Source organism: Crocuta crocuta, unplaced genomic scaffold, assembly GCF_008692635.1.
Source record: "Crocuta crocuta isolate KB4526 unplaced genomic scaffold, BGI_CrCroc_1.0 scaffold83, whole genome shotgun sequence".
Lineage (NCBI taxonomy): Eukaryota > Metazoa > Chordata > Mammalia > Carnivora > Hyaenidae > Crocuta > Crocuta crocuta.
This window is the reverse complement of record NW_027529638.1, coordinates 7,563,714-7,588,069: the sequence shown is the minus strand read 5'-3', so window position 1 is coordinate 7,588,069 and position 24,356 is coordinate 7,563,714. Positions and strand designations below refer to the sequence as shown.

The 24,356-nt window shown below is 38.5% G+C and overlaps 1 protein-coding gene across 1 annotated transcript; it reads left to right on the top strand.

Annotated features, from left to right (window-relative positions):
• Nucleotides 1-516: 516 nt before the first annotated feature.
• LOC144230114 (all-trans-retinol dehydrogenase [NAD(+)] ADH4-like) lies at nucleotides 517-20,796 on the top strand. The gene is made up of 9 exons (XM_077762318.1): nucleotides 517-567; nucleotides 1,782-1,883; nucleotides 2,927-3,068; nucleotides 5,045-5,132; nucleotides 8,594-8,825; nucleotides 12,687-12,947; nucleotides 16,954-17,089; nucleotides 17,785-17,923; nucleotides 20,219-20,796. Exons 1-9 carry the CDS (start codon nucleotides 550-552, stop codon nucleotides 20,241-20,243), a joined length of 1,143 nt encoding a protein of 380 aa, XP_077618444.1. The 5' UTR covers nucleotides 517-549; the 3' UTR covers nucleotides 20,244-20,796.
• Nucleotides 20,797-24,356: the final 3,560 nt, after the last annotated feature.

Sequence of the window (24,356 nt, the reverse complement as noted above, 5' to 3'; positions counted from 1 at the left end):
TAACCTACTAAATACTCATACTTGGATATAATTAATATGATTCACTGCACCTCTGTTTCCAAGAATAATTATCACATGTTCATGTAAAGATTTTAAGAGCTAAAACTGAACTATACTGTAGAGAGAACCATAAAACAAAAAGAAATGTAAGGAAATGATTACTAAGCTTGCAAAGGAGAAGTCTGGATACGGGAAGGATTCTGAGGCAGCAGAAACGTCCTTTATGTGTTAATTCATCTGTATAAGCTTAATGAACTTTTCTCTATTATCTTGTATTTTGCAATAAAAGGAAAAAAGTAAACGAAAATCTTTTTCAAATACGAGCTGAGAGCAATGCAGTTGGCAGCTGAAATTTGAGAGTACAAATCATATGAGAAATTGGCAGAGCTACATATCACAGCAGCAAAGGAGGAAAGTGATTGGTGAATAAAAGGACAGGAATAGTATTTATTCAAAGGCAGATCTTTATAGGACACTGAACACCCTGGATCGAGTGGAAGAGATTCTTAAGTCAGAAAGAAACTTCCAACGCCAGTTTGCCAAAGAAAAATGGGCACCCAGGGCAAAGTAAGCAAATATACTGTTTCTCATTCTCGTTTGTCTCTTTATAATTTTGCTAAGAGAAGCTTCCTTCAGAATTACTCTCAGAAAGCAGCATTTTAAAACTGAGCAAAAGAATTTAAGTGAACTCCTGCTAGGAATTTAAGGAAATTACTGAGAATTTGCCAAAATACTTACTACAAAAGAAGTCAATTAAATGTTATTTACAAAGGCAAAAAAAAGAGATTTGAGTAACTATGCTATTAACAATAAAATACAATTTGCATTTGTTAGAAATAAAGTTAGAGAAAAATAAAGAAAATATTTATGGTATATTAATAAGTAGAAAAAAATAATTATAAAATGTTACATAAAATATTATCCCATTTAGGAATACTGAAAAGATTTACCTCAAAATCATAACATAAGCAATGAAATTATAGGTGGATTTTGTTTCTTTTGTTCTTATTTGTACTTTGATACTTTCCATAGCTTATATTGTATGTGCAATAAGATTAATGATATCTAAAAACATAAACTCAAGGGACGACTGGGTGGCTCAGTCAGTTGGGTGACCAACTTTTGATTTCAGTTCAGGTCATCGTTTCAGTCAGATCATGATCTCATGGTTCGTGGGATCAACACCATGGGGAGGCTCTGCTCTGGCAGTGTGGAACCTGCTTGAGATCCTCCCTTTCCCTCTCTCTCTGCCCCTCCCCCACTCACACATTCTCTCTCTCTCCCAAAAATAAACTTTATATATATATAAATATATATATATATATATATTGCATAACAGCTGTCAAAAATTATGTGTTTGTGTGGTTAAACACTAGGAACAGCATACCCTAAGCAAAAATAGTAGCATTAGAACTGAGGACTATAGATTTGTTTCTTTCCACTTTATTCCCTTTTTTTTTAAGTTCATTTATTTATTTTGAGAGAAAGAGTGAGCAGTGGGGGACAGAGAAAGGGAGGGAGAAAATCCCAAGCAGTCTCCACACTGTCAGTGCAGAACCCCCCCACAAAGCTCAAACCCACAACCCTGGGATCATGACCTGCACTGAAAACAAGAGCCAGACGCTTAACCAACTCAGCCACGCAGGTTCCCCTCCACCTTCTTTCAATGTTACACATATTAAAACTTTTAAATATAATATTAATTAATTACATCTTATATAATTATATATTAATTATACAATTAATCTCCTTCTCTTTCCCCATCTCTCTCTCTTTCTCAGGTTATTAAATGCAAAGCAGCCGTTGCCTGGGAAACAGGCAAGCCCCTCTGCATAGAAGAAGTAGAGGTAGCTCCCCCCAAGGCTCATGAAGTTCGTGTCCAGGTAAGTGGAGACTTTTTCTAGATAGTACAGAAAGGGCACTGAGTGCAGATTCGGCTTCTTCGGGTCTCCGTGGTGTGACCGAGAGTACCTGGAGTTTCATCTGTGGCAGAATCATATTTTTAGGTCCATATAGAAACAGGTATTATCCCAGGATAATTATTAAATATCAGTTGTTATTAATAGCAGGTTTAAATTTAATTGAACTATCTTAAATTAATCATTAGCCCTGAGAATCAGACAAAGGAACTCACTTCAGATTAGAATTGGTTAGGTTTTCTTCGTTTTCCAGTTGCTAGTTACTGCAAAGTGTTATGAAAAGGAAGATAGAAAATTTGCTTCAAAGCAAGGGAGAAGGAAGCCCTGAGTTGCTGCCCAGAGCAGTTTAAGGGTTTCAGTGCCTAAAGACGGGCAGGCGTGAGTCAACAGGGAAAAGACACAGCACGGAGCCAACAGAGATCACAGACTGAAAGCTGGCACAACATCTCCATTTCCCCACAGCCGGCCCGGCTTACATTTCTCCTGCGAGCAACTACACTACAGGTTTACACATGAGGACGAATACGATATCCTTGCCAATGAAATCTTGAATAGTAAGGGATATGTTAGCAATTGAGACTTTCCTTTATCTGATCTCTCTTTTAACTATAAAAATTTTATTACCTCTATTTCCTTTCATGTAATTTTAACAAAATTTGCACCAGCCCTAGAAACCTGTGTTCCCTGCATTCCCTCTGCCTGAAAGATTTTGTTTAATCTTTCCCTACTACCCTTGATTTCTCCTCTCTTAAAAACAGTAATTGCCACTTCTATCTCTTTGTATGATTTTCCAGTGACAGTGAAAGAAAAGAAAGGTTTATTATTTAGAGCAAAAGAATATATGCTGATATTTTAATTGTTCTCCCTGCCCCCCAAAAAACGTTAACTTTTTTACTGAGCTCTAGGAATGTTGTAAAGTTTCAAGATGACATTGGGCCTAAAATTATCCTGACAACCCTAATGACATAATGACAGAAACAAGACTCAAGTCTCTGATTGCCTTGCAGATAGTCGCCACTGCCCTGTGCCATACTGATGCCCATCTTATCAATCCTAAATTTAAAGAGGCCCTCTTCCCAGTGATCCTTGGCCATGAGGGTGCAGGAATTGTGGAAAGTGTTGGGTCAGGAGTGACCAATTTCAAACCAGGTATGTGTTTTCCTGATACCAGTTAAATGGAAATGTCAGGGTATTCAAGGGATACAGAAATGCTGATGCATAGGAGCACATGTATCCCAATGTTCATGGCAGCACTCTCAACAATAGCCAAAACATGGAAAGAGCCTAAGTGTACATCAACGGACAAATGGATCAAGATGTGGTTTATCTATACCATGGAATACTACATGGCAATGAGAAACAATGAAATCTGGCCATGTGTAGCAACATGGATGGACCTTGAGGGTGTTATGCTGAGCGAAATAAGTCAGGCAGAGAAGGACAAATATCATATGTTTGCACGTATAGGAGGATTAGGAGGAACTTAATGGAGGACCATGGGGGAGAAGAAGGGGGCAAATGGTGGGGGAAAGGGAGAGAGGCAAACCATGAGAGACTCTTGAATGTTGAGAACAAACTGAGGACTCATGGGTATGGGGGGGGAGGGGGGAGATGGACATGGAGGAGGGCACTTGTGGGGATGAGCACTGGGTGTTTTATGGAAACCAACTTGACAATAAACTATTTGTAAAAAAAAAAAGGAAATGTCAGGGTATTTCAGGGACTGATATAATCTTGGCTTTGCATGCTATTTATATAGGGGACATATATTATATTGATCTCTACTTATATAGGGAGTATATATTATATTGATCTTTATTTATATAGGGGAACCATCTTTTCCAAAGAAACTAAGACATGCAATCACAGTCTAACAATAAGACAGAATATTTGAAATCAGAATTGATAAAATCTGTAAAATATGGTCATTTTATTCACACGTAGCACTGAGAAACTGTCCTGTGAAGCAACCCACAAAGTGGCACAAATAAACATTTATATAACAACCTCCTCTAAATAAAACATAAAAAACAATTTAATATTACAAAGAATTTAAAGAATGAGGATGTACAGTCAGCTTAAGTGAGAAATATTATATATGTCAATATTAGCTTATGTGTCTTTCTGAAACTTTGTAACATAAAAATAATATGTAAATGGAACATGCCAATGAGATTTTTTTACCTCCCAGTTTATAACATATTCACAAAATACTGGAATACGGGCTCTATAATACTCACTTGTCAAGTGGGATGAATTATATCATTTTTTCCTCCTTTAATGAGAATGCTCCAAATGTAAAAGTATATTAGATTCCATTCCAAACAAGATCAGAGAAACAAACTGCTCCCATAACCTTTGCATCCATGAAGTGGTCTGGCCAATGTAGTCCTAGCTCTGCCCCTTACTGGCTGTGTGACCTCCACCAGTCAAGTCACTTTTCTGTGACACAGCTCAGATTTCTGCTTTCTAAAGTAGAGAGAAAAGGTACCCATCTCAAAGGACAGTTCTGAACATTAAATGAGATAATATGGGTGAGCAGTTAGAAGGGTGCTTAGCACATACTAAATGTTGAAAAAATGTTAGTTATCATTATTGGACTTTGGTCATCAGAGGAAAGAAGCCATAATTAAGTTGAATTTGAGTAAAAAGTAGAAAAATAGAAAATTTGAAAGTGAACTAAATGGTGAAACATGGCAATGATGTAAAGTTTAATCCCCATATCCTGTCTGTTGCTGTGCACCTCTCCTATTTTATAAGGATGCTCTACTGCATACAGGGTGTTTAGAAATGTAAAATAATAATAATAATAGTCATGATGCAGAGAGTTGCAATAACAGCATAGCCGCAGACAGGACTCTGCAGCTAGTGGTATCAATGCAGATTTGTTGCCTGACTGCCTGCCACAAAAAAAAGAAACAAACAAAAACAAAAAACAACCCAGTATATTCAATGATTGGGGGAATCAGCAATCTTGTAGAGCAACAAAATATTATAGCCATCTATACTTTCTGCCGAATATAAAATGTATACCATGAAGAATGATGATTTCACCAATGCATGTGGTAGAAACTATTTACAAGCTATATCTTAGGTACCATCCAATGCATGGCCTTTCTTTCCAGGTGACAAGGTAATTCCACTCTACATGCCTCAATGTAGAAAATGCAAGTTCTGTCTGAGCCCACTTACAAATTTCTGTACAAAACTCAGGTAAGCTCTATATACTATTAGTAAGTATATGAATTGGTATAAATACCTGGGGAAATATACTGGCAATACCTAGATAAAGTTTCTATCTACGAATTCTAGTCCTGGGTGTATCCAAGAAGCTGTTGCAAAATTACCCAAAGAAACATATGCTAGAATGTTCACTGCAACATTATCTATAACAGCAATTAAAAATAGCCCAATGTCACACCCTCCTGTTGGTGGGAATGTAAAATGGTCAGCCCCTCTGGAAATCAGTGTGGATGATCCTCAAAAAATAAACAATAGAGCTTCCCTATGATCCAGCAATAGCACTGCTAGGAATTTACCCAAGGAATACAGGAGTGCTGATGCATAAGGGCACATGTACCCCAATGTTCATGGCAGCACTCTCAACAATAGCTAAAACATGGAAAGAGACCAAGTGTCCATCAACAGACGAATGGATCAAGAAGATGTGGTTTATCTATACCATGGAATACTACATGGCATTGAGAAATAGTGAAATCTGGCCATGTGTAGCAACATGGATGGACCTTGAGGGTGTTATGCTGAGTGAAATAAGTCAGGCAGAGAACAACAAATATCACATGTTTGCACGTATAGAAGGATTAGGAGGAACTTAATGGAGGACCATGGGGGAGAAGAAGGGGGGAAATAGTGGGGGAGAGGGAGAGAGGCAAACCATGAGAGACTCTTGAATGCTGAGAACAAACTGAGGACTGATGGCAGGGAGGGGGGAGATGGACATGGAGGAGGACACTAGTGGGGATGAGCACTGGGTGTTATATGGAAACCAACTTGACAATAAACTCTTTGTAGAAAAAAAAATGCAAGTTCTGTCTGAGTCCACTTACAAATTTCTGTACAAAACTCAAGTAAGCTCTATACACTATTAGTAAGTATATGAATTGGTATAAATACCTGGGGAAATATACTGGCAATACCTAGATAAAGTTTCTATCTACGAATTCTAGTCCTGGGTGTATCCAAGAAGCTGTTGCAAAATTACCCAAAGAAACATATGCTAGAATGTTCACTGCAACATTATCTATAACAGCAATTAAAAATAGCCCAGTGTCGCACCTTGCTACACTGTTGGTGGGAATGTAAAATGGTGCAGCCTCTCTGGAAATCAGTGTGGATGATCCTCAAAAAATTAACACTAGAACTCCCCTATGACCCAACAATAGCACTGCTAGGAATTTACCCAAGGGATACAGGAGTGCTCATGCATAGGGGCACCTGTACCTCAATGTTCATAGCAGCACTCTCAACAATAGCCTTAACATGGAAAGAGCCTAAGTGTCCATCAACGGACGAATGGATCAAGAAGATCTGGCTTATTTATACGNATTACCCAAAGAAACATATGCTAGAATGTTCACTGCAACATTATCTATAACAGCAATTAAAAATAGCCCAGTGTCGCACCTTGCTACACTGTTGGTGGGAATGTAAAATGGTGCAGCCTCTCTGGAAATCAGTGTGGATGATCCTCAAAAGCGAAATAAGTCAGGCAAAGAAGGACAGATACCATGTATTTGCACATATAGGAGGATTAGGAGGAACTTAATGGAGGACCATGAGGGAAAAGAAAGGGAAAAATAGTTGGGGAGTGGAAGGGAGGCAAACCATGAGAGACTCTTGAATGCTGAGAACAAACTGAGGGCTGATGGGGGTGGGGGAGAAGGGAAGGGAGGTTTTGGGCATGGGGGAGGGGACTTGTGGGGATGAGCACTGGGTGTTATATGGAAACCAACTTGATAATAAACTATTTAAAAAAAATAGTTCAATGTCCACCAATAAGAGAATGGATTAAGAAAGTGCTCTGTAGTAACACAATGGAATACTATACAACAATTGAAAAGGGCTAAACTTGATCTACATACAACAACACAGAATAATCTCACATAATGTTAAGGGAAAGAAGCAAGTTGCTGACAAATATGTTTAGTAAGATATCATATTAAAACAGTAACATATACAGTGTAATTTATGGTTACAAGTATATGTAGTAAAGGTATAAATACATCACTAGAATGATAAATGCTAAACTCAAAATAGTAGCTACCTCCAAAGGAGATGAGAGAGGGATGAAATGAGGCTCAGTAAAGTAATTTATTCCAAGACCACACAGATAAAAGTCTTAGCACTAGATTTTGAGGGGCACCTAGGTGGCTCAATGGGTTGAGGGTCCGACTTTGGCTCAGGTCATAATCTCATGGTTGATGAGTTCAAACCCCATGTCGGGCTCTGTGCTGATAGCTCAGAGCCTGGAGCCTGCTTCAGATTCTGTCTCCCTCTCTCTCTGCTCCTCCCCCACTCACACTCTGCCTCTGCCTCTGTCTCTGTCTCTCTCTCTCTTAAAAATAAATAAAAATTATAAATTAAAAAAAAAGAACTAGATTTTGAACACGAGCAGTCAGACTCAGGAGTCCAAAACCTATTTGTCCTTAATGCTAATTGAAACTAGTTATTTCAGAAGCTAAAATTGTACTACTCTTACATCTAATCACTATGCCTCAATTTCCTTGTCTATAAAATGGGAATAGTAATAATGCTTATTTCACAGCATTGTTGTAGGTATTTAAAGAATTAATATACCCTTTTGCAAACTCTTAATGAAATAAGAGATTTTGTCTATAATCATAAATTCTTTCTAACATTACATAAAGAGAGATAATAAGGTCGTATGTGCCTCCAGATGAAAATACACATTGCCTTTGAAATATTCCTACAAAAATATAAAACCTGAATTAAATCAACCAGATTGAAAACACTAGTTTAGAGGAAATACAAGAATGGAGAAACATGTTAAAACCCAGTTACAGGAAGGTAATCAGAAAAATCCAGAATGAGAAAAACTGTACAGAACAGATGACTGTTTCTTCAACAAATAAATTGCAAAGAAAAAAAAATAAGGAGAGAAGTGAGAATCTATAAAGTCAGAGAGACTTAACAGACATATCAACCAAATGCAATTTGTCAACCTAGAAGGTCTATCTTTTTGAGATACATACTGAAATATTTACAGATGAAATAGTAATGTCTGTGGTTTAATTCAAAATAGTCCCATGAGGAGAGTGGGAGCTGGTGGGGGTGGCAGGTAACAGATGACATCAGCCATGAGGTGGGATATGGTTGTACAGATATTCAACAACCTAGACTTTCTACTTTTATGTATAGTTTTCCATTATATAGCTTTCCATTATAATTTTTTTTAAGAATTGATACATGTAAACCCCTAAGAGAGTTTCTGGCCCATAAAAAGTATTCAACAAAAAGTTTATTATCTTTAAACTACTTCTGATTATATTTATGTGAAAAATCTCAAGTCATTTTCTCAATTTTTCTCATAAAATTGTCATAACAAACACGTAATGCCCAGAAATATTTTCAGGAGTATAATCAGTGGTTCATTTACGTTCTCCTTTGTGTGTCTTTTTTTTTTAATTTTCTAGTCTAGTCAAAAATCCTATTGTTGATCAAGAACTAATGGATGACAAAACCAGCAGGTTTACCTGCAAAGGAAAACCAATTTACCATTTCATGGGAACCAGTACCTTCACTCAATACACCGTAGTGTCAGATATAAATCTTGCCAAAATTGATGATGATGCAAATTTAGAGAGAGTTTGTCTGTTTGGATGTGGGTTTTCAACTGGCTACGGAGCTGCAATCAACACTGCCAAGGTAAAAGTGGGTATTCAATCACCAGGCTGCATAAGATAGAATTTACTAGGAAACAGAGTGGTAAATCATCTGTTGTCTTTAAGCCCTCGCTCTGTAATTTATTACCTCTGTGATTTTAGGCAAGTTCTTAACCTCTCTACTCCTCCCTCTCTGCAGTAACATTTCCTACAAACAGTTATGGGGATATTAAATCATATAGCATATATAAGATACCTCGCCTGCAGCTGGCATGTAGTTGGCACCTGGTTGAGGTTAATTTCTTTTCCCTATCCTGATATAGACCATCCCTGCCTTAAATACAGCATGCTTAAAAATGGCTCCTAAATAGCAATGTTCATCCTGGGACAGCAGATCCAGCCAAGAGGCAACCGAAACTACAGAAATCCCCAGCCATCTCCATATAGCCACTTCTGCTATCTCCTTGACCCTGCAGATTTCTCTGCCTCAAACTGTGGTAATTCATCTCTGCTTCTCATCCTGCCCATTTGTGGCTCCAAGGGAGTGTCTCAGGTGGCAGCCCCGATGGTATGCATCCCTGAAATCCCATAGTGGGATTTAGAAGCTTTCACAAAACTTTAACGAAAGACTGGAGAGATGTCACTATCATTTGGATGCCTCAAACAACCCCCTTATTTGAACCTCCTTGACATCACTCTTTGTCCCTCGAGTTCAAACTGCAAAATGCAACCAGAGTGGTCTTTCTAAAGAATAAATCTGAAGATTTCATTCCCCTTTCATTACTCCCCTTTTCCGTCAGGGCTAGTGATTCTCCGTGATTCTCCCTAATTCTCCCTTTGCAGGCTCACTCTTCCCCCAGGCCTGACCCTCAGTCTCCAGACTCTAATCACTGTGTCCCTGGGAATTTCCATACCTGGCTCCGAACAACAGTGTCTGGAAAGCTTCCCTACCTCCTCTGGCTGACTCTACTTTTTTACCATCTCCTATCAGAAACCTTCCAGCCTCTTGTACATGCATTAGGTATTCTGCCCAGTTTTCCCTGAAGTATCTATGTTTATCCCTGTCTTCCTTCCTATCACAGTATGGAGAAATTTCCCATTTATTTCTCCTTCCCATTAGACTATTTACTCCTTGAGGGCAACAACTCTCTCATGTTCATTGTGATGTCTCCAGGGCCTAGCCTTGTGCCTGGCACATAGTAGGAGCTTAATAATTTTTCAGTAAATGAATGAATGAAGCCAGGTTCACATACAACACTTAAAAAATCTTTTTTTTTTTTTGGTGGGGGGGGGCAAGTGAGCAAGGGGCAGAGAGAGAGAATCCCACAAGGGGCAGTCCCACGAGGGAAAGAGCCGGTGGCGGGGAGGAGGTGGGGCAGGGGAGAGAGAGAGAATCAGGGCTAACCCAAAGTGGGGCTCGAGCTCACCCAATGTGGGCTTGAACTCACGAACTGTGAGATTACAACCTGAGCAGAAGTCAGATGCTTAACAACTGAGACATCCAGGTGTCCAACCCTTAAAAATCTTACTAAGGCTTGGTTCTCAGGTTTGCAATACAAATACTCCTTTTTGTCAGGTTACCTAGAGGTGTTAGAGTGTCAAGGAAATACACTCAGCCTAACCAAAATGAAAGGCTTATCTAGTGGGCAGAATATCAAGAGAAGACTTTTCACTGAGAACTATATCAACCAAGCAGACAGGAATGCTACCTTTGGCTATCTGTGTATTATCTCCCTCCAAAAAATTCATTCATTTATTCATTAATAAAAATTAGAAATAGTATGTGAAGTCAGACTACATTCTAAAGGCTCCTGGAGGAAAGGTGTTAATTGAGTGGAGTTAAAAGCAGGTGTAACCTTGGTAACCTCAGTAGATAGCACTGGAAGAATTATTGCTCTTTGAGCCACTCCTTCCTGTCTGGACTCCATACAGACTATCACCTTCTACTACTCTAGTCTTTCTTCAAGGATATTAATTAACCCTAGAGATTCAGCTACAATTTTCTTTTAAATCCATTCCAAGTTGACATCAATTTCCAGGACCTATTCTCACTGTTGAGGAACACCTAAACCACTTCACAGGATGCTTAGAGAAGAGAAATGAATCTGATAGGAACAAGTTAAGGGAAGTGAAATATCACTAATTCTAGCCAAAAGGCCAGAGCTTTTATAAAGTTTAATTGCCTTCTGGGAAGAAAAGTGATGACACAACTCTGTATAATTATTGGGAAACTGGCACCCACGAGTCCTAATTCCTTTACTAGTATCCTTTACTGACACATTAATCACATTTCACAGAGATCTTTGGAAGCATGAAAATGTCTTTTAACAGTGTTTTCTGCAAATAGATAATCATCCACTATGTATTATTCTATTTTCAAACTGGGGGGAGAAATACTTTAGAGTGACCTTTCTCCCAGTACCACAATCAAAGGCACTTTTACACACAGTGGTCCAGTTGTTTAATACAAGTAATACAGTGTATTCAATTTATACTGTGGGGAGCTGTGTATAACAATGCCTCAATAAGAAAAATGCATTTCTGCTTTTGATGACACAGGCAAACTTTTGAACACAGTCGGTAGGGAAACATATTTGGACAAATACTAAACACACGGCACAATATTACAGTAAATAGCACACTGTGTATATAGAACAACATTTTGAATGTTAGTAAAAATTATATTTTCTTTCCCCCTTAGTAGCAAAAGTCAGTGTAATGCATGCCTAATATCATGCATAAATTAAAGTAAGAGATACACATTCTCTCTATTCCTTAATAGTTTTGTTTCCAATTTAGAATGTATCAGTACTTCCCTTAGGCAGATTCCTCTTTCCCTTTTGTTTATGCTTTAATTCTAACAGTTTCCATCATCATTAGAAAATATTAATTAAGCGTCTCTCTGTGTAGTATTTTTTTGCCACTATACCAGTCTACAGAATAACATATTCTAGTTACAGCAACTTTCCTTATCATCTTGTATATTCAGTTTCTATTTAATTCGATGCAACGAACATTTATTAATGACCCAACACATAAAACACTCTGTAATGTGAAAGAAAATATGACTTCAAAGAACTTACAGTCTTTTGAAGAAACACACACAAATACAAAGTCAACCAATCAAGGAAGATTATAAATTATACAATATAGGAAAAACAAACAGGAAATATAGAAAACCAAAAGAAATTTGGATTTCATTCCATTTAAATTAATTGGTGATTTGGAATGTGAGTTAATTCACACTTAGAGGAATATTGGTGCTCATTCAAAACTGACTATAACACTAATACAACCAAATAAGGCATATTAAAAATATAAATTACTTCTGATCTACTTAAAAAGGAAATCGATAAACCCTTTAAAATGCATGGCTTTTAAATTTTTGTTCTGACAACACTAAAGGGAACAGGAAAACAAGAGGATTATTTTCACTTGGGCTTATTCCTTATTATTAGCTGATCATCCTAATGGCATTCAAATGATTCTCCAAATTTAGCCAATTATTATATTGGATTCATCCATTTTTACATTGGCAGATTTCCCCCACTGGCTACATCATTCAGTTTTATGATAGACAGTCTTTTATTTATATGCTCCTGCCCCCATCTTACTCTCTCCATTTGAAAAAAGTAAGACCACTTCCTTTAACAGTCAACTTGGGGGCACCTGGGTGGCTCAGTCAGTTGAGCATCTGACTCTTGATTTCAACTCAGGTCATGATCTGACCGTCGTAGGATCAAGTCCGCACACTGGGCTCCATGCTGAGTGTGGAGCCTGCTTGGTTTTCTCTCTCTCTCTCTCTCTCTCTGCCTCCTCTCCCCAGCTCACACACACTCTCTAAAAAATTAAAAAATAAAAAAACATTTTTAAAGAAGTTAATTTATGATTTTCCTGTCTGCAGGTGACCCCTGGTTCTACTTGTGCCATCTTTGGCCTAGGAGGTGTTGGTCTTTCTGCTATAATGGGTTGTAAAGTAGCAGGAGCTTCCAGAATCATAGCTATTGACATCAACAGTGAGAAGTTTGCAAAGGCCAAAGCCCTTGGAGCCACTGACTGCCTCAATCCTAGAAACCTACATAAACCCATCCAGGAGGTCATCATTGAAATGACCAATGGAGGGGTGGATTTTGCCCTTGACTGTGCAGGTGGACCTGAAGCCATGGTATGTATATTTTTAATAATAGTAATGTAATAATAGGTTATTATTTATTAACATTAATAAACATTGGCAATATATGTATATTGATATAGATATTTTGTATTTAATATTAATATATTTATATATGTGTGTAAGTTATATATTTATATAGACAATACTTATTAATATTAGCTATTAGATTATGATGATGAATTGTTATTGATACTCAATAACAAATATTACTTAATAGATTATTAATATTTCTGTGTATTCTTCCACATGAAATTAAGCAAAATTTAAGAGAAAACTTAAAAATGAAAATTTTAAAAGAATTCTGCCTATGAGAAATGAGAAAGAAAAAAACAGAAGAGGCAGATTTAGAGAAGGAAGGAGACAGAGGGACACGTGTCACCCCTGACAGCTGGAGGTATCCACTCCCAGCTACAATCAGAGAAGGGAGAGGCTGGCAATTTATGAGCAATCCAGTTCTGTCCATCAGATCTCAGTAAATGGGCTGCAAAATTAGATCGAAATCATGTGAAATTTTCAATATATTAAACACACATACACACACACATACACTGCAAAATTAAAAGGTAGATCTTTTTCCCTAAACAATTCTGTATCATTCAGATGTTGTCTCTCAAGACGAGCTACATAATTTGCAGTCCCTTCTTGGCACAGGGCCCTGAGCGACTGCACTGGCTGCAGGCCCACAAAGCCAGCCCTGTCTATTCTACTCAAGAAACAGGGTAAATCAACCACACCGACAACACATGGAGAAGTTAGCCTGCCAGACTGTCCAGCCTCATTCTCCAGCGAATGTTCACTTCATGCCAATTTGTGCTAATACACTAAGTTGAGTTTTGTTTTGTTTTATGAGATGACCAAAGAATTCATCAACTAATGATCTGCCCATGGAGTTTTCTTCATGTGTGAGATCTGTGGAGTAGCTATGACACTATGCCCTTTTATCTATGACTTCATTCAACTTGGCTCCCAAAACCCTCTTCTAGGATGATTATAAAAAACAGAATTCTGGGGGCACCTGGGTGGCTCAGTCAGTTAAGTGCCCAACTCTTGATTTTGGCTTAGGTCATGATCTCATGGTTTTGTTTTGTTTTGTTTTGTTTGAGCTCCACATTGGGCTCTGCACTGGCCAACTCAAAATAAAGCAGTGTGGAACCTGCTGGAGATTCTCTCTCTCCCTCTCTCTGCCCCTCTCCCACTTGCACGTGCACAGATTCTCTCTCCCTCCCTCTCTCTCTCAAAATAATTTTTACAAAAAAAATTATTTAAACAATTGAATTCTGTACTTCAGCCTCTGAGAAGCACACTTTAGACATTTCTTCCCCTTGGTTCTTACCCTATTGATGCATTTCCCAGAAGAGAATGGAAATGGGGAATAGCTGCGGAGAGCATCAGGCTCCCTACCTCGGTCTCTCCTCTCAGAATGCTTTCATTATAATAATGTAACTGCTTACAAGAGGGCCTGGTAGGTAATAAGCACTCAATAAATGTCAGCTATTACTGACAATTCATACACTAAGGCTCCTTATCATGCACGTGCTCCCCTGTGTTCAGTGCTTCAGACCCTGCTTTTTGAATTGTCCTTGGCATCTGCAACTTGCAATGTGCTACCATATTCCTCCACTTTCCACAGCTCAAACTTTCTACAAACACTTCAATTCAGCCCATTGACCTTATTTTTCTAGTACAGAGATTCTCAACACTGACTGCACTTTAGATATGCTTGGGGAGTTGTTATTGTCATTGTTGAATACCAATGAATGGACCATACCCCAGGACAGTCTCAAGAGTCTATGGCCCAGATATCAATATTTTTTACAAATTACTCAAGTTGAGAACCACCTCTGAACTAAAACTTGTCAGGTTCTATTATTATTTTAAATTATGGAATAGAATTATACCAAAGAATCCAAATAAAGGACAGATTTATTTTAATCACAAAAAGATGAGCTACCTACCCATCCACCAAGTTTTCATTACTAAGGAAAGATAATTTCTCAGTTGTAGAGGATTTTCCAGTAATGGGTGTGAACTTGAATTCAATGACCTCTGGTGCACTAAAGCAGCCTTAAGAACCCAACAGAACAATTTGGGAGGAAGTTACAGTAATTGACAATACTATAAAGTTTTGAAAAGTAAAAGTAATTCTCATAAAAAATTATGAGAGACTTCTAAATAAAACCCTGTTTTGCATATAATACTCATTTTTACTTAAGTCATCATTAGGGAGATTAATTCCTTGCTTGGAGCAAAGCTCCAGAAATGTAGAAAAGGAAAAAAGGAAAACAACTTTTTAAATAAAATAGTAAATAGGAGTCAATGTAAAGAGCTACCTTCAGGTGACAAGTAGTATCTATGGATTTTCCCCTCTCCAGTGATCTTTCTATACAGCATAAACAAAAATATTTCCACCCAATAAAAACTACACACAGTAGAAGAGTTGCTATTTAGAAATGTTATGAATTCACAGGGTGCCTAGGTGGCTCAGTCAGTTAAGAGTCTGACTTCCACTCAGGTCATGATCTCACAGTTTGTGAGTTTGAGCTCTACCATCAGGTTCTGTGCTGACAGCTCAGAGCCTGGAGCCTGCTTCGGATTCTGTGTGTGTCTCTCTCTGCTCCTTCTCCACTCATACTCTGTTTCTCTCTATCTCTTTCTCAAAAATAAATAAGCATTAAAAAAATTTTAATGTCATGAATTCTCAAAAGAATAAATATGTATTCAAATAAAAATTTGAAAACACATTCTAAAAGTTGTAGGTCACTGCATTTTCCATCACTAGTAAGACAGACAGATAGAGAAGGGGGAGAATTTACTGTACTTCAAATTGCCTCTTTAACACATTGATCAGTGATTTAAAAAAAAAAAAAGCTGTGCTTCCTATTAGGACTTATGTAAAAGTAAAAATTGCCGCAACAGGTCAGAATTAAGTTGAGCACTGACTGTGTCAAAGGATCTAAAACAAAGTTTACACTTTTCTTAAGATTAGTCTCAAAAGATTTTAAATGTTCATCTAATGGCTTCTTGTAGAATGGCTACCCACAGATGTATCTTTTTCAAACTTCTTTATGTTTTCAGTCCTTGGCATTTTTAACCCCAAACTTGCAGTAGGTTAACATAACCCTCTCTCATAAGAATACCAAAGCAACTACCCTGGGCCACTGTTTTCCATGTAGTGACTCAGCCAGCAATCAAAGCTCAGTCAAGTTCAAATTTGTGGCTTCACAATCTCACCATGAGATTATCTTGTTTGTTAGGGCAGGAGAAGGAACGGTTAGCAGGTTACACGACGGCTTTTCTGTGTTGTCTATGAAATCACACACATCATTTCTGCCTGTAGCCCATGACTCAGAATTAATTACATAAATCTACCTAACTGTCAGAGCTAAATAATGTAGGGAAGCAGATGAAATGTTTTTTGAGCAGCAGCCAGTGTCAGATTCTGTTGAATTGTTTTGTCCTCTCTTTTAAATAGCATTTTTTTATTTATCCCACCTTGGGACCTACTAAGTTTACAGTGTGTACCTAATTTCCTGGGCTCTAATAAATACATATTCATCCTCTCTTCATGACTTCAAAGATTGGTTTTATGCATGTAGAACCACAAATGTTTTAGTACATACCCAGATCATCGAAAACTTGATTAGAGTTTATCATATCTTCTAGAGATCTTTCCTAACTTCGCATATGTTTATTTTTCTTGATAGGCAATGATACACATCCCAGGTTCAGCACAACAATGGTATAAAACAGAAGAAAATAATATATTGTTTCTTTTCAGTATCTTTTTGGATGAAGCTCAAAATTTTAATGAATGCTCTATCTGAAACAGAACAGTGGGGCCTCAAGCATCAATGAACAATATTATGACCATTTTAGCTTGAATAATCCCATATGCAGAGTTGTATACCTTTGCTCTAAAGCACTGTGCATACCTACACTAGGATTCCTGTTCTACATTTTCTACTTACTCAACAACCCTTTTTGTTTGACCTTCCAGAGAGCAGCCCTAGACTGTACCACAGCAGGCTGGGGAACATGTACTTTCATCGGGGTAGACTCTGAAATGAGAGGATTGACTGTATCTCCAGTGGAGCTCATAATGGGCCGTACCGTAAATGGAACATGCTTTGGTGGTCAGTTTTTCCCCCCTCTTTTAATCTTCTCCAAAGTGGTACTTAAATTCTTATAATGAAATTATTGAATGGAAAAGAAAAAATATTGTTTAAATATTGAGTGCCTAATAACATATCTAGAGACTGCCTAAAAGCTATTCTAGTAATTGTTTGAGAATAAAGAAAGTTTGTATAGAAGGATAATGACAATTTGCAAACTGAAGTTCATTTTGCATTAAAATGAACCAACACAAGAGGAACAAAAGGTAAATTCTGCCAAACGGAGATAATTCTTTATCTAGAAACAGAAACTAATCTTAACATTCCTTGTTAAGAAAAACTTTTAAGTAAATAAAAGTATAGAAAATCTGGGGCACCAGCATGGCTCAGTTGACTGAGCGTCCAGCTTTGGCTCAGGTCATGATCTAGCAGTCTGTGAGTTCAAGCCCCACATCAGGCTCTGTGCTGATGGCTCAGAGCCTGGAGCCTGCATTGGATTCTGTGTCCCCCTCTCTCTCTGTTCCTCTCCCGCTCGTGCTCTGTCTCAAAAATAAATAAACGTTAAAAAAAATTTTTTTTTTTGAAATCAAAGATGGAAAGGATAATCTGTTTGAAACAACCCAAATCTGACCTAATAATTTTATTCACTCAACAAACTGACTAAACCACCTCTTGTCCAACTCATGTCTTTACTTGGCATTTTGGCCAAATTACAGGTTGGAAAAGCATCGATTCTATGCCAAAGCTGGTGACTGACTACAAGAATAAGAAATTTGATCTGGATATATTGGTGACCCATACCCTGCCTTTTGACAAAATCAATGAGGCATTTGACCTAATGAGCCAAGGCAAAAGGTAAATTAATGAACAGAGGGATAAGTGGTTCAAAAACCTTTACGATGACTCTTTATTTGATGTTAAGAACCAACCAGTTTGTCTTTTCTGACACTTTCTACATCATCACACATACTTAAAAGATTAAAGAGTGGCCATGTGCGAAAAGAAGAGCTTCCTACTCTATTTCTATAATGTACACTGCCATACACCATTCTAACAGAGTGGTGATAGAAACCGACAGACTTTCCCTTTCACAAGCAACTGTTTACTCAGTTGGGGTAGCTCCCTAGAAAGAAAGGTTTCCATAGTATAATGTCAGGTCATTCTGGTGCAATATAGCCCTGGGTTCGGCATCATTATGCTCTGCAATTAACAAAGATGCCCACTCCAGGCCCTTCCTTATCAGAACCACGTGAAAACCATGGATGCCTGAGCAGTGAGTGGCCCTAGCTCTTATTCTCGTGCTTTGTCACCAGTCTCCCTTCAGATACATTTTGAACCACAATTTTAGCTATATTGGCATTGACACTGGCGTAGACCCTAAGAACTAATTTATAGAAATGTCCCAACTGGGGGATCCATAGCAGCTGGGGAGCAGGAGAGACTAGGATCAATGATTTTGGTTCAAATGATCAGGCATAGGGGTGCCTGGGTGGCTTAGTCGGTTAAGCGTCCGACTTTCACTTAGGTCATGATCTCGCGGTTCGTGGGTTTGAGCCCCGCGTTGGGCTCTGTGCTGACTGCCAGCTCAGAGCCTGGAGCCTGTTTCAGTCTGTGACTCCCTCTCTCTCTGACCCTCCCCTGCTCACGCTGTCTCTCTCTCTCTCCTAGAAATAAATAAAACATTAAAAAAATTAAAAAAAAAAACAAAAACAAAAACAAATGAGCAGGCATAGCTTTGGTCAATAGAAGCAACAGGCAAAAACACCAGGACCACTGTTTCATAGAGAAGATGCAGCCCAAAAAAGCATCTGAGAAGACATCACAAAATGGGGAGTGAGGGTGGGGGAGGACCTAAAGTTAAATGACAGGAGTTTGGAGGAGAAAATAAATGTTCCAAAAGAAGAAAATAGGTTTATGGTGTGAGGACCCAGGCTACTTCCTCAGAAAGAAACCTCAGAAATGATTTCTACTGACATGAACTATCTAATTTGCAAACACATTTGTGGCAATATATCAAAAAGAAGTTCAATAAAAAGAAAAAGAATTACTTAAGCTACACAAAGCAACTTAGTGTATAAACTCTGCAATATCTCACACAATTTCAGTATCCTCATAAGAAGTGGTCCTTAAGTCAGGAGTTTGATTGGAGTTTGGAGCCTTAGAACCTAAAACTCATAGCCCCTCCACCACCACCCTCTTTCCCCTAGAGTTCTCAGCCATGGAATATACCCATAAGGAGTGCTAAGTGGCAGCCAAATGTAAAATGGTGAATTACTTTAGTAATGGCTGGGCAAGTCCTCCATACTCTTAAAGTAGGCCTGGTAATCAGTGATAGAACAGAAGGCTCAAGGCTAGATACCTGAATGAGGCCCCCTACTTGCCCTCTGGCTCACCGAGAAGACCACAGTCCCGCCCACACAGATGGAAAGGTGACATTGGAGAAAGCAGAGCATGGCACTTACACATGGGTGTAGGAAGCACAACTGAGGATAGGGCCCTCCTACCGTACCAACTGCATGGCAGTGAGAAAGTAGAGGGAATGCAACACCCAGTTGGTCTTTTAAGGTGCAGTGACCCTGACTGCTGGTAAGAAAAGGACACAAAGGTTCTCCTTCCACAGGGAGACAGATGTAGCTACAGTTGCTAGGTGAAAAATACATTCATGCTGGCAAATTGCCAATGCCAGGGCTTTCACAGCTCCAGCAGTAAGGGCCAACAGAAGGAATTCTCTGTTCTGAGGCTTATCCCTTTCTTTGCTTCTACATGTTGAAGGGATTACCCAAGATTTAGAATACTTAGGTTCTCAGAATGCATCATGCCAACACAACAAGCAGTGACTACTCCAAGACAGACACCTCACTACAACCTTATCATGTCCCACTCTACAGCATCATTGGGCAGCACGGGCCTCACCCAGGGTCAGGTGAGGGTCCCGCATTCTTCACAGCTTACTAGCACCATATACAAGGTTTTATTAAATCCACAAATGGAAGAGGCTGACAAGATAAAAGAAACTAGGCTTAGCAAAGTAGGTGTCTATAAAGAAAGATTAAAACCAAATCCTGAAATGAAAGTACAGAAAGTATTTGTGGGTTCTAGTTAAATTTACCATAAAAATTAGGCTAACTATTGTCTTTTTATTATTAACAGCATTCGAATAGTCCTGACCTTTTGAAGACACGAGGAACAAACTGGAATACTATCTGACTGACTCTGAACCTATCTGGTTAATTTATATCCTATAACAATGAGCCAAGAATTGCCATGAATTTAAACAACTATTTACAGTTAAATATCTCAACATCAAATAGTTATAAACATTATAGCATTTGTATCCATGAAATGATTAATATTTCCTGTTTAGTAATTATGATAACTGATGTGTTTATGAAATAGAATTATATGATGAGAATTGTTTAAAACTCATTCTGGAGAGGTGGGAATGAAGGGTAATAAGTAAAGCCAGATTGGCTATATATTTATAATTTTTAAGGTTGGGTGATAAATATACAGAGTTTTGGGGTGCCTGGGTGGCTCAGTCAGTTAAGCATCCGATTTTGGCTCAGGTGCAGATCTCACAGTTCATGGGTTTGAGCCCCGCATCAGGCTTCGTGCTGACAGCTCAGAGCCTGGAGCCTGTTTCGGATTCTGTGTCTCCCTCTCTCTGCCCCTCCCCCACTCATGCTCTGTCTCTCTGTCTCAAAAATAAATAAACTATTAAAAATATACATGTACAGAGTTTCATTATACTGTTCTCTGTACTTTTGTATGTTTAAATTTTTCCATAATTAAAAAAATTTTACTAGAAAAAATTACTGTGTTATATGTATACATAAGATACATACATCGTTAAAATAATGTCATATATATAAATTGCTGTCACATAATTTCTGGGTTTCAATAAGCCACAAGCTAATCATCTTTAATAAGCTACTAAATAATTTCTTTTTTAACATGTTAATTTCTCTCTCTTAGTCCTACTTTACCACCATGAACTATACTCACAAGTAGTGGGTTATCAGAAGCTATATAAATGAATACAAACATATTAAAATTAAGATTTTTAAAAAGAAAAAACACATCTATACTCTCAAATTTCCATCTCTATTAAATCCCCTTTTCACCTTTGATAATCATTAAACATATAATGGTTAGAGCTTTAGAGTTTAATGATCTGTAATTTGCACCAAGTATTTTTTATAGTCAACTGAAAGTGGCAGACCAAAGTACCTATAATAAAGTAATGTCGTAAGTAAAAAGTTACAAGATATAATAGACAATAAGATTTATATAGGCTTTTGAGGCAAAGGAAGGAAAAAAGGAAAAAGATTCATATGAAAAGCAAAATGAGTGTTTTCAAACAATTATAGTCATAGATGCTACAATGGACAGTTTAAGGATAAGACAGAATAATTTGGCTCAGAGTAACAAAGACTTGCTACTGGTTCAGCATAATTCCTGAAACCCACCAGTTTTATTTTTAAACGTTTACCACGCTGATGTCTGAGAGAAGATAAACTTCTCTGAAGCTCTGGCTGAGGAGGGTGGTATTATCTCAAAATAGAAACTTACATTCCTGCTTACTTGAGATTCTCTTTTCTTAGAAATGGAAGCCAGTTCATCTGTCTGTAAATGCTCCCTCTGTTGGCATTGTGAGGAGTAGGGCCCAGCCCACAGGTGACTCCCTTTCCCCCTGTGTCAGCGGGTGTTCTGTCTCCTCATCCCTCTTCAGTCATTCCCCAGCCTAGCTTGAGACCCACCTCCTTTTCAGCTCTTGGCAGTCACAGAGCTGTTTTCCTTCCCTGATCTCCTTTGGCTCTTACTGTCTGTATCGAAATCTTAACACATGCTGCTTCCACTGTTAGTTTTTCGAGTATATGTTTGTAAACTTCTTGAAGGCAGAACAATGTTTGAATGTATCCCCCTGTTAGAGGTGCTCAATAAATACTGTGCTTGACATCCGAGTTTACCCTCACAAGTACCCAGTTTATATTAGCCCTTCTCAATGATATTTTTCCAAAACGTTTTCTACATTCCTCTTTTTCCTAAATAGAGAATAACAAACCTAATTCCAATAACTCAGAATAGTCACTATGAGACTTTTTATGCCAAGTTGTGATGCAATAGTTTCTCTCCCTCTCCATCCCTCTTTCCCTCTATCTCTGCAATCACTCCTGCAGTCCGTGGCCCCTGCCTCTATCAGTCTTCCAATTTTCCAAGTCTGGCTCTGTGATTTGGAAAACAAAACAAAATAAAAAGCAAAAAAATTAAATTACTCTTCACAAGATTGTTAAATTACTTATGTTATATACTGCAGAATCGGTGAAAGCCCAGAGTGACATATACAAGGTTTAAAACTTAACCTTGATGGGAACGCCATGGGTGGCTTAGTCAGTTAAGCATCCACCTTTCCCTTAGGTTATGATCTCGCGGTTCGTGGGTTCGAGCCCCGCGTCGGGCGCTATGCTGACTGCCAGCTCAGAGCCTGGAGCCTGTTTCAGAGTCTGTGACTCCCTCTCTCTCTGACCCTCCCCTGCTCACACTGTCTCTCTCTCTCTCCTATAAATAAATAAAACATTAAAAAAAAAAAACTTAACCTTGAGGGCCACCTGGGTGGCTCAGTCAGTTAAGTCTCTGATTTCGGCTCAGGTCAAGATCTCACCGGTTCCTGAATTCAAGCCCCACATCGGGGCTCTCTGGTGTCAGTGCAGAGCCTGCTTGGGATCCTCAGTTCCCATCTCTCTCTTCTCTCTCCCCCCCCCACCACCACTTGCATGCCATGCACTCTCCCTCTCTTTCAAAAATAAATAAACATTTTTTTAAAAAAAGCTTAATCCTGATCATGCCTTTGGCAACAGAGGCCTTTCTTCTCATCTATAAACTCAGCTGAAACTCTTAATAAATGTAGTTACAACAGAATTCTTCAAAATGTACATCTAATGCCTAAGTTACCCAAACATCTCTCTCTCTTATAATGAGAAATGATGAATGATGGGGCACCTGGGTGGTTCAGGCCGTGATCTCACGGTTCCTGAGATGGAGCTTTGCACCAGGTTCCATGCACGCAGGCAGCACGGATCCCTCTCTCCCTGACTGTCCCCTGCTTGTGCATACATGCACTCTGTATCTCATACTAAATAAATGAACTTTTAAAAAATGAGAAATGAATGCTGAATCTATAGGATTCTCCAGGAACAATCAAAATCATGTACAAGTAATGCATTTGGAAATGTGCAGAAAACTTCCACTTAAAAAGTGCACTTTATGGCTAAAATGAGCAAATCAGAGAACTCTGGATGCTGGCGAGGATGTGGAGAAACGGGCACCCTCCTACACTGTTGGTGGGAATGTAAACTGGTACAGCCCATCTGGAAAACAGTGTGGAGGTTCCTCAAAAAATTAACAATAGAACTCCTCTATGACCCAGCAATAGCACTGCTAGGAATTTACCCGAGGGATACAGAAATGCTGATGCATAGGAGCACATGTACCCCAATGTTCATAGCAGCACTCTCCACAGTAGCTAAAACATGGAAAGAGCCTAAGTGTCCATCAACAGATGAATGGATCAAGAAGATGTGGTTTATCTATACCATGGAATACTACATGGCAATGAGAAACAATGAAATCTGGCCATGTGTAGCAACACGGATGGACCTTGAGGGTGTTATGCTGAGCGAAATAAGTCAGGCAGAGAAGGACAAATATCATATGTTTGCACGTATAGGAGGATTAGGAGGAACTTGACGGAGGAACAAGGGGGAGAAGAAGGGCGGAAATGGTGGGGGAAAGGGAGAGAGGCAAACCATGAGAGACTCTTGAATGCTGACAAAAACTGAGGACTGATGGATGTGGGGGGGAGGGGGGATGGGCATGGAGGAGGACACTTGTGGGGATGAGCACTGAGTGTTATGTGGAAACTAATTTGACAATAAACTATTTGTAAAAAAAATAAAAAAATAAAAATAAAAATAAAAAGTGCACTTTAGAAAGACATTTTTAAAAAATCTGCAAACTACTAACAATTGTCTGTTTCTTCTGAAGGCTCTCACATTCATTCTTCAATTTTAAATGTTTTTTAAATACTAGGGGTACCACACAAATTACAGTCTTTCTGGGGTGCCAAGTGACTTCCGTTCAGACAAAATGGAATGGAACTTGACCACACCAAAAGGGGAAAAATTATTTTAAAGGTTTATATTCTCCAACATAGTAAGATATTCAGGTCTAAATTCTTAAATGTTTTTGGGTGGCCTGAAATTATTACAAATCTTTAAGAATGTCAGTT

Excerpts from the sequence above, each read along its gene's own strand:
- LOC144230114 (XM_077762318.1), top strand. Across the intron at positions 8,826-12,686 it reads CTGCAATCAACACTGCCAAG|GTGACCCCTGGTTCTACTTG; the intron begins GTAAAAGTGGGT and ends TCCTGTCTGCAG. Across the intron at positions 12,948-16,953 it reads CAGGTGGACCTGAAGCCATG|AGAGCAGCCCTAGACTGTAC; the intron begins GTATGTATATTT and ends TTGACCTTCCAG.